At 36.9% G+C, this 11401-nt stretch overlaps 1 protein-coding gene across 1 annotated transcript in view; it reads left to right on the top strand.

The window, feature by feature from the left end:
• ryr2a (ryanodine receptor 2a (cardiac)) overlaps positions 1-11401 on the top strand; it is a 124207-nt gene that overhangs the window by 21785 nt on the left and 91021 nt on the right. The window contains exons 3-5 of the mRNA XM_016468347.1: positions 2871-2990; positions 4629-4733; positions 11316-11336. Coding sequence (XP_016323833.1) covers positions 2871-2990; positions 4629-4733; positions 11316-11336 — 246 coding nt within the window. The remainder of the gene's footprint in view (positions 1-2870; positions 2991-4628; positions 4734-11315; positions 11337-11401) is intronic.

Genomic DNA, 11401 nt, shown 5'->3' with positions numbered 1-11401 from the left:
CACTCTCACTCACACACACACACACACACAGACACACACACACACACACACACACACACACAGATACTGTAAATGCATTTCAACTGCTCGTCTCATTTTCTGCAGCTCTTAAAGCAACAGTATCTGAATTCATGGGTATAAATACCCCTCATGCCATGTAGCGTCACAAACGTGCAGTCTTGGTTTTGTGTTATTTACAGACATGTAACCTTCCTCATCCTTTCTCAGGTCAGGATGTTCACTGCAGCATATAATGCACTGATCGCATGTTTGGCCTCAGATAAATCGCCAGTGTTTCTGTTAATCTCACTGCAGTGCTGTGAACACATGCGCTCGTCTTCATCACTGCACTGGTGAGAATGTGACATGTTTGAGGGCCGTGATGATGATATGAGGTATGAAGGTCTGACGTCACAGCAGAGAGAAAAACACAAACACAGGCGTTCAGTAATCAACTTGTGTGTGTGTGTGTTAATGGTGATATTTCTCATCAGAATAGATTTGTCTCGTTTGCCGGCGTTTCTCCATCGCTCCACTGCGTAACTTGATTAAAGGCTTCGTTCACAGTTACAGCATTTATATCTGGAGGAGCCACTTAATAACACACACACACACCATCAGCAGCAGCAGATATAACACACACAAGAACACACACACACACACACACACATTGTGAGTGAGGTCTTCATTAATATTTTATGTGGCTCCATCTGCCTGTTGTCGTTTTGTAGAAAACAAATGCTTGTAGCCTCCAGCAACATCATCATCACACACACACACACACACACAAACTCTATTTACTCTTGTCACATTCAGATGAGACACACAGATGTGTCATGCTGTACGTTGATTGTCACATGTCTCATAATCGATCACGACTGTGACAAGGAATTCATTAGTGTTTTTGTGTTATTTTCAAAGTTTAATTTGTGACGCCATCATTAACAATGAATATTTAATCAATAACATTAATCAAGCCAATAATAGCAAAACACGTGAAGTTTCTACTGGAGAAATCAAGTCACATTTATTTCTATAGTACTTTATACAATACAGATTGTTTTAAAGCAGCTTTACAGAAAATCATAATCTTAATGTTTCTAATATCTTAATATCTTCATGTCTTATATTCCCATTGATCAGATTAGAGCTGGACAATAATATACAGTAGTTATATTTTGTGACCATAAAAAGAATCAAGCCGTTGAGCTTTGCTATGTATATGTTGCTGTATGTCTGTGACTCGAGTACGGTGTGTGTGTGTGTGTGTGGATGGCCAGCGGTCATGTCATGTGATGTGATGTTAGTTGTGTGTTCATTGTGTTGTGATGTGTGCAGTGGCGCTCTATTACAGTATGTCACAGACGTGTTGTATTGCCACAGGCGTGTGATGATCTGCTTCTCAACAACACACTTCTGCTCATGTGTGCAGATGATATATATGTCAACCATGTGCTTTAATTGTAATAATGTGTCAGTGTTCTGACAGTGTATGTGTGTGTGTTTGGATTTGTTTGTAGTGTTTATAGATAACTGTAAAGAAAAATATGTCAATGGAAGGAAGACGTCTATGATATGCAACACAAACACACACACACACAGTCTGGTCAGATTAACACACACACACACACACACACACATCAAGGTTACTCCATCTTAATATAATAGGATTAGTCTCCATTGTGAAAGTGTGAGTGTGTGTGTGTGTGTGTGTGTGTGTGTGTGTGTGTGTGTGTGTGTTTGCGCTCTCGCTGCATCAACTGCTGCAGTATTCTCATGTATTGTTTGTTGATTATTGTGGTTGACTGACCTGTGTTTGTTTTATGGCTAATGCAGATTTAGATCTAAAGAATAAACAGGTCAAATCTTGCAGATACATATATAATAAATAAATAACGTATTTATTTTAATGGTAGCTTATAAGAAAATGTCCTGCAATATTGAAGTGGTGATGCTTTATCTGCTGTCGATGTTGTAATAACTCTTTTCCTTAATCAGTTTTCATGGAGTTGATTGTTTTTGTTTTGATATAACGATAATAGAGTTTATTGTCTGATATGGTATCTGAGTTATTGTATTTGTAATATCAGTGTCAGAGATGAAGATGATGAAGTCGTTAGATAGTGATTGATGGAGGATTGTAAGAGATGACTGACAGATGATTGATCTGTTCATATGTTTATTGCTGGAGCTGTAATCAATCACACTGAGCATCAGAGACGCTCACCTGACGCTCATGAAGTTATATATTCAATATATGATGACACATATGTTTAGTTCTGTCCATCTGCAGCAGCTCGAGTCTCAGGGAGTTTTATGTTGATGTTTCGTGATTTGTTAGTTCGTTAGTTTCATGTCATTGAATCTTCAGTGAGTTTGAGGTTGAAGTGTGTAAGTGTGTGTGTGTGTGTGTGTGTGTGTGTGTGTGTGTGTGGATTCATGCAGTCATGTTTTAAGATGACGTCTGCTGAATCTCATGATGATGTTGTGGATATTGCGTGTATGAAGCAGTGTATTTCAATCTCTATTTTCAATCTATTTTATTTTTTTTTTTCTTCAAATAAAATATTTAATCTTTGTGGTCTTTAATTTTTATTTAATTTTTACTTTTTTCAAATAAAATATTTAATCTTTTTAATGAGTATTTTATTTTGATTTTTATTTAAAATGAAATATTTTGTCTTTTTTAGAAGGTGGTTAATTTTTATTCTTTTTATTTTACATTTATTTATTAAAAATGGGCATTTTAATGATTTAATGAATGATTAGCTTTTCATAAACCCGCTGCATCTCCTCATGAAGCTCAGCTCCAGATGACGGTCAGTGTGTGGTGTTGACGTGTGACACTGTCTGATGTGTGTTTGTTTCAGGATGATGAGGTGGTCCTCCAGTGCTCCGCGATGGTCCATAAGGAGCAGCAGAAGCTCTGTCTGGCTGCCGAGGGCTTCGGGAACAGACTGTGTTTCCTCGAGTCCACGTCAAACTCAAAGGTACGAGTCTCACATCTTCACTAAGTGACGTGACATGTGGCCAAGTATGGTGACCCATACTAGGAATTAGTGCTCTGCATTTAACCCATCCAAAGTGCGCACACACAGCAGTGAGTCTGCTGAGACCGTGAATCATTTAATCATCGCTCTCATAAAGACTGCTCATGAGATGATGAGAGGGAGCTGTAATTCTGTTTGATTGCTCAGGTCCATCTGAGGAGTTTCTAATGACACTGGCCTCATTTGACTCATTCTGTCATCAGATTGCTGAAAATAATGTTTCTCACTCACTTTCACACACTGATCGCAAACACAAGCTACCTTTATCTGCTCAAGAAACGTACTCAAATCTAGCCAGCTGATTTCAGCTCTAACCCTAACTGAAGCGCAGAGACTCGTGAGATCCTGCTGCAGGTTTAGAACCTGCGGCCTTTTAGTCAGCAGCCCAGATCTTCACACGTTAGTTCAGCAGGAGCTGCTTCGAGTTTCTGTAACCCCTGTATTAACACAAAATTGAGTTTTTGAAAATAATGGTTAATTTTAGGATATTATTATTATTTTAATTTTGTTACAATTTTTCACTTTGGGTCAAGAACATGCCTGCAAAGTTTTGAAAATCTGAGGTTTTGTGAAATGGGTATACAAAAGCTTTATTATGATTATGATGTTCAATTTGACCCGTATTTTCATGGTTATGTTCAATGTTCATGGCAGCAAACAAAAAAAAGAAAGTATTTTGATGCAAATTTTTATCAGTTCAAGCACGGCCATTTAGCTGGGAATGAAACCCATGATCTTCTCATTGCTATTACCATGCTCTACTGTAAAAAGTATAATAAATAAATAATTCATTCATTTTTACAATTTAAAATAAAAAATAATTATTTACAATTCTGTTTATAATATTTTTTTTTTGTTTTTTTTTTTTAAAAGAAAAAGTAAAAAAAAATTGCTAAAGTTTTAAAAAGCTTGTTTTCATGTGTTTTTTTGATGCAATGTGTGAGAAGTATTCATGTTAAAGGTTTACTCTTTTGACATGATTTATTTTTTCATAGTGTGATTTTTGGTGAATTGTATTGAATTTGTTTAGGTCAGTTTGATCTGCAGCAATACAATTGTGTCCCTGGAGCACAAAAGCAGTGTTAAGTCGCTGGGGTATATTTGTAGCAATAGCCAACAATACATTGTATGGGTCACAATTATCCATTTTTCTTTTATGCCAAAAATCATTAGGATATTAAGTAAAGATCATGTTCCATGAAGATATTTTGTAAATTTCCTACTGTAAATATTTCAAAACTTAATTTATGATTAGTAATATGCATTGCTAAGAACTTCATTTGAACAACTTTAAAGATGATTTTCTCAATATTTAGATTTTTTTGCACCCTCAGATTCCAGATTTTCAAATAGTTGTATCTCAGCCAAATATCGTCCTATCCTAACAAACCATACATCAATGGAAAGCTTATTTATGATGCATAATCTCAATTTTAAAAAATTGACCTTTATGACTGGTTTTGTGCTCCAGGGTCACAATTGTGCTCAGAATTTGAGCATAACACAAGAGTTAAACATTACATTTAAATCAGTGGTTCTTCTTAAACATGAGCTGAGCTGAATGATGTGTGTTTCCAGAACGTTCCTCCGGATCTGTCCATATGCACGTTTGTGCTGGAGCAGTCGCTGTCTGTACGAGCGCTGCAGGAGATGCTGGCTAACACCGAGGAGAGAGCGGAAGGGGTGAGTGAGTGCTGCTTCTGTCCATCAGAGATCTCAACCAAAGCCATCAACATCTGACTGAAGCAAAATAATGAATGACCTGCTCCTCCCATAAAACGCTCACCATTATGACGTTCGACAGGTGATCGATTCACCAACAATGGATGGAAATGAGAAATCCTGTCAGTGTGTTACGGTCAAGAGTGAATGAACTGCATGAATGTGAAAATAAAGTCAACTTGCAGTGTGTTAAGCAGTCTTAGCACTGACGGAGACTGAAAAAAAATATAATTTCCCATATTTACTGTATATGACAACATGTGATTGTGGTTGAGATGAGATGAAATAATCACAGTCGGCTCTAGTGATCGATGTGGATGTGATTTTAACTCGTGGAAGCGTTGATCGCTATATCAAAGAGGCATTCTGTCCTGATAACGGCGTCTGCAGATCGTAACGCAGATTTCCCTGCGCCGCTGATGGTGCGTCTGTAAGTTGCACGAGTGTTGTGTGTCAGCAGCAGTTTCACGATGATTGAACACTGATTTGATGTCACTCAGTTGCCATAGAGACAGAAGCATCAGTGCAGCATCACGGTCTGCCTGAATATAGCACACTTCACTGTCATTAATGTTTTACAGCATCAGTGCACCACTGCCATGCTTTTTGTCATGGGAACAATTAGATATGTTGAATTAATGTTTATCTATTCTATTAATTATCTATTGAATTAATGTTTATATTATTAACTAACAATGAGTGATAAACTTTTTGTAGTATTTATTCATCTTTGTTTATATAGTGAATAGAAATAAAACTGTTTATTAGTAGTTCATGTTTAGTTCAGGTTCATTAAATAATATGAACAGACACACAACTTTTGGTAAATGTTGAAAATAACATTGTGATAGTTCAACCCCAAACGATCATTCTGACTTCATTTACTCTCCCTCATGTTGTTCCAAACCTGTATGAGATTCTTCCTTCTGTCGAACGCAAAAGATATTTTGAAGAGAGTGTGTATGTGTGTGTGTGTGTGTGTGTTTGAGTACGTGTGTGTGTGTTTGAGTGTGTGTGTGTGTGTGTGTGTTTGAGTGTGTTGTGTGTGTTTGAGTGTGTTTGAGTGAGAGTGTGTGTGTGTGTGTGTTTGAGTGAGTGTGTGTGTGTATGTGTGTGTGTGTTTGAGTGTTTGTGTTTATGTGTGTGTGTGTTTGAGTGTGTGTGTGTGTTTGTTTTTGTTTGTGTGTGTGCATGTTTGTGTGTGTGTGTGTTTGAGTGAGTTTGTGTTTGTGTGTGTGCGTGTGCGTGTTTGAGTGTCTGTGTGTGTGTGAGTGTGTTTGTTTGTGTTTATGTGTGTGTGTGTGTGCGTGGTGTGTGTGTGTGTGTGTGTTAGGGCTGGGCGATATATCGAATATTAGCGATAATATCGCAATAATTTTGACGACGATGTAAAAGTTGAAAATATCGTGAATATCGAATATTTCAAATTCAAGCATACTTTCCCAAAAGAACGTGCCGAACGTCCAATATTACGTCCCCTTATGTATTACCGCGCAAGAGATGTGAGGTGAGTTTTTTTTTTTTTACAAATTAGCAAAATGGAGATGATAATCAACACAGGTTTGGAAAGAGACATGGGAGGGGATAATGTCTCCAAAAGGAACGCACAATCTGTAATATGGGGGTGGTTTGGTTTTCAGATAACAGATGCCAATCAAAATACCGTCATTTGCAAGGTGTGCAAGAAGATAATAGCTACAAAGCGTGGTAGCACCACTAATCTCTTTCATCACCTCAAGCAGCATCCTGTGCAGTACGAGCAATGCATGAAACTCCGTGAGCCATCATCACTAGCCTCGGCCTGAAATAAAACCCTTCTGTGAGATGTGGCTTCTTACACAGAATAAGACACGCAACATATTATTTCATAGTATGCTATGCAGTGATAAAGGCTATGTCGATTAGCATTGCATTATAAATATACTTTATTATAATGAAAATTATAATAAGAAGAACTGAAGATAAACCATATATTGTCTAGGGGTGGGACAATAAATCGATTTGCCGATTTATTGCGATATTTCTGGCCGCGAGACGTTATCGATACTCTGGCACCAAGTATCGATATTTTTTTAAACATACAAAAGATCTAAATTCATACCTACACTGTGGCTGTTTACCACTTTGGCTTACCGGAGCGGCTGTACCTCCAGACTTCTTGTAGTGGTGCTTCCCAGATTGCGGGTGGTCAGATGAACGGAAATTGTAATTCACAGCGAAGAAGAAATACGAGCGCAATGGCAGTCCAACAACAAATCAGATGCACCGGCATCTTATGTTTATGGAGATGAGAACAAAAAAACAAAAAAAAAGTTCAACCCCAAACGATCATTCTGACTTAATTTACTCTCCCTCATGTGATTCCAAACCTGTATGAGATTCTTCCTTCTGTCGAACGCAAAAGAAGATATTTCTCTCTTCAAAATAGAGTGTGTGTGTGTGTGTGTGTGTGTGTGTGTGTGTGTGTGTGTGTGTGTGTGTGTGTGTGAGAGAGTGTGTGTCCTGTGGCGGCTCTGACTCACCTGCCCTCTGTTTGATCTGTTGTTAGCGGGTTCATGTGGTCAGGTCGGCCGGTCACATGATTCACTCTGGATCACAGGCGTATTATCTGTTCCAAACCTCTCTGTGTGTGTCTACAGCCAGTTAGCAGAGACTCACAGGAAGTGACATAGGGATTTGGACGGTGGTGTTTGTCTTATTTTTAGGCACAGCATCATTTGATTTGATTTGCTTCAAGAGTCATGATTCCAGTGTGATTCTTGATTCAGTTAGTGTCACTGCAGCACGTGAATCTTCAAAGTGTTTCATTGCTGGCATTTTTAGAGTTCCTACAGATGTATCTGATCTCTAGATGTTTATTTATTCATTTTAATAGAGAGTTTGAAACTTACTGTATCTTTAACTGTAATGTTTTTCAGTGAAACCTTAATAATGAATTAAAGATTTCAAATATAATAAATTATATTCATATGGTGAATGCAGTCACTGTGGTATGTGTTGTGTTTGATCAGGGATTCACAAGCTTTTTCTCAGCCGAAATATCTGGAGTTTAAATGTTTTCTTGAAGTCTAAGAATATTTAACAACACATTCACATGTTCATGGTTTTCTGATAAATGTTGATGATCACATGACAGCTAAACAAAAAAATAGGGTAAACGTACCTATTAAGCTCACCAAAATCTACAGTGAGGCTTTTTTAGTGCACAAGATATTGGTTTCAGTACAAGAAGTTATGTTAAAATAAAATATTAATCTCTCACACAAAAATATTTAATTTTATTTTAAATGACAAAAGCTTTGATTAAGATATACATCATTAAATGCAAAAAGTCTGGCTGTGCTTAATGGGTACATGTTTGTTCCCTTTAAGCACACCCCTGTTCCCATTAAGCTCACATCATGTTTTATTAAAAATTCTTGTTTATTTTAAACAACCTTTTTAAAGAATAATTGAAAAATATTTTAGTTGAAGGTACAAAGTCAGTCACAAAAAAACAACACTAAAATCAAGCAACAAGGCATTCAATCTGATCAGTTATATATTCACAGTGAAGTGTCATTTAAGCACATTGCAGCATCTAGACTAGTCCACGTTCAGCTAAGTAACACGTATTCAAAAATCAAATAACAAAACAAACCAATAAAACATTTCATTCACGGGGATGAACACAGAAACTAGCCTCATTATGAAGTCTCCTATTAAAGGAATGTCTACTTATCTATAGTCTCTTAAGGCTGGAATACACTACATGATTTTTGCCCCAATTTTGCACAGATTTACAGTCTGGAGAAGTTGATGCTAGTTGCCGAAGGTCAGAGCCAGTCTGTAGATTTGAGTCGACTGATTCCATAGAAAATCACGTAGTGTATGATGGTCACAGACTCAGATTTTTTAGCTTCAGCCTTTGATTCCATCCAGTCGGAGGAGATCAAACATGTTTGATATTTTCAGCAGATTTTAGAACACATTGTTTTCATTTCATTTCATGTGTCTCCTAGCAACAATGCACACATTTCTGGATGAGTTTGTTGCGATCGGAACGACTTGAAGGCCTGGTAGTGTGTGATCTTCAGTCGTTTAGTGTATGATGCCCAGTTTGACTATTTACAAGTCACAAAGGAAAACTAGCCATCATGCAGTAAACGATCATACACTGGTGTTTTAAAAATCTGTTCACATTTTAAAAGTTGTGTAGTTTATTCCAGCCTTTAGTTGCTTTTTCCCTGGACAGAGGCTCCTTCTTTGTACGGATGACATGCCTCTTTCATCTTTGGTCATAAACTATAATTACGTCTAGTTATCTTAAAGCTGTTCAAATAAGTTAACCATTTTATAAAGATTAACTTAAAGTGACAACCATCAGTTTATATTTAAAATCAGTTTATGAAGTAATGTTATGAAGAGCTTAAAGAGAGCACACTGAGCTTAATTGGAGCAGCAACAATTTTTCATAAATTTCATGTAATATTTATTAAAATGACAAAGATTTTGATATTTTTGCAAAATAAATAATCTAGGTCATGTATTAAGTTCATACATATTTTAATATGTGCAACTATTATTGACAATATCTTTGAAATTATACTTTTTCTTATTGATGTCACACTGAAGCTGTGTGATTGTCATAGTAGTGTAACCTTAAAATAATATGAAATCTTTAAAAATTACAGCAGTTCTTATACAGCTAGTCCGCTAACTGTGTTCTGTAGCATCTGCGCTGTGTTGCTAAAACTATCTTTTGGATCTAACTGTAATTATTTCCCACATTCAAGTTACAGGTTATAATATGTGTGTGTACGTGTGTGTGTGTGCGTGCGTGCGTGCGTGTACGTGTGTGTGTGTGTGTGTGCGTGTGTGTGTGTGTGTGTGCGCGTGCGTGATGATCAGTCTCCAGAAAAGACAAAAACACCTTAAAGGGGACATTGGATGAGAAATTCACTTTTACATGCTGTTTGCATATAATTGTGTCTTAGCAGTGTGTGGACACAACCACCCTACAATGATAAAAATCCATTTGCTCCTTTTTTTTATCCCCAAAATATTTATATTATAAATAAATATATTTTTTATCCACCAATAATCAAGCCGTTTTGATTTTCTGAGCAATATGATGTCATACTGCTCAGGCCCCGCCCACAGCCGCTGACAGACTGTCCCTTATTAGCATAGCTCCGCCCTCAGCCAGTTGTGTGCTGTCCGCCATTTCCTCCGCACTCGAGCATCTGCAGCGACAACAACAACATCTCGTAAGCAGTGCAGGTGTTTTGTAGCTGGGTGTAAAAGTGAACATAAGACTCTTCTTTTTCTCCCGACATCAGAGCCGCTGAGGACGCAGTGCATTAGTTTTGTTTTTGATGGTAATGCGCCACCGAATACACCTAAACTCACCTTATAAAGTCATGTGATGGTTTTATGAGAGACAAACTGAAATAAATATCATTTTGAGTGTTCAGATCTCATTCAGGATTAATGCATTCAGTTATGACACACGTGAGAGCCAGTGCAGTTATAAAGTATCATGTGACTTAAAAAAAAAAAAAAGATTATTAATATTATGTTTTTAAAAAAATAAATCTCCATATAGTTTTGGTGAAAAATAAATATTTTCTTCTGATGATTATAATCTGAGATATGCACAGATGTTTTCCAGACAGAATGTAAACAGTTTGCTTTAGTACTATGACAGCATAAAAGTCCATTACTTAATTTGGGAAATATAATAAATAATAAATAATTCATGTGTTAATTTATTTTGTCTTATAATAAACCGTTTTATTGTCTTTACAATATTACAATACTTTTCTCATTCAGCATTTTTTTGTGTGTGTGTGTGAATATATAGAGGTCTTGATATTTTAGGTAGGGGTCTCTACCGATCAGTAATCATCATATTTAGAGGATTTTGGCATCAAAAACATTGAAAAGCCCCAATGTAGATGACTGTTATGACACTTTGGTGCTTTTCTTCCTTTCTGGAGTTTGATGCTTTCATTGAATGATGAATTATTCCCTCAGACGTGTTGTGATGGTGTTGAGAGGTTGTGTGTGATCTGAGGTCAGCATGAGCTATTATCTGCTCTCTGTTTCTTTCTCATTCCAGCTGTGGCTCATTTATTAATGATCTAATAATTGATCGAACTCACTAACCGTGTGATCATGCTGCAGGAAATGATGTTTTAGCTTTTGTTTTTGTGACTAAAAACAAAAAAGCATTTCGATAAAACATCCACATCACGGCTCCGTTCATTCATGAGCAGAGGACGACCTTTGACCTCCGATGACCCTACAGGTGTATTAATAATTCCTTTATGCAGAATAGAATCGTTTTTCCCCTAGTGTTTTTTTCACCCACATCAAATAACAAACATTTATAATTAACAGAAATATTAATTGAATAACAAAGAAACAGGAAACCCAAAGATTTAACTGCAAAACCCATCAACCTCTGCTGAAATGAAGGAGTCTGATGTGTTACTTCATGATGATGGAAGCATGACGTTTCCTTTCTTTTCTTTCTGTTGTGTGTCCATTGCTCCACAGCTCATAGACATGGAGAAATGGGTACGTGGATTCACACACACACACACACACACACACACACACACACACACACACACACACACACA

This window comes from Sinocyclocheilus anshuiensis, unplaced genomic scaffold (assembly GCF_001515605.1).
Source record: "Sinocyclocheilus anshuiensis isolate Anshui unplaced genomic scaffold, SAMN03320099.WGS_v1.1 scaffold652, whole genome shotgun sequence".
NCBI classification, from domain to species: domain Eukaryota; kingdom Metazoa; phylum Chordata; class Actinopteri; order Cypriniformes; family Cyprinidae; genus Sinocyclocheilus; species Sinocyclocheilus anshuiensis.
Note: the sequence above shows the minus strand (reverse complement) of the source record. Positions and strands in the feature narration are given on the sequence as shown.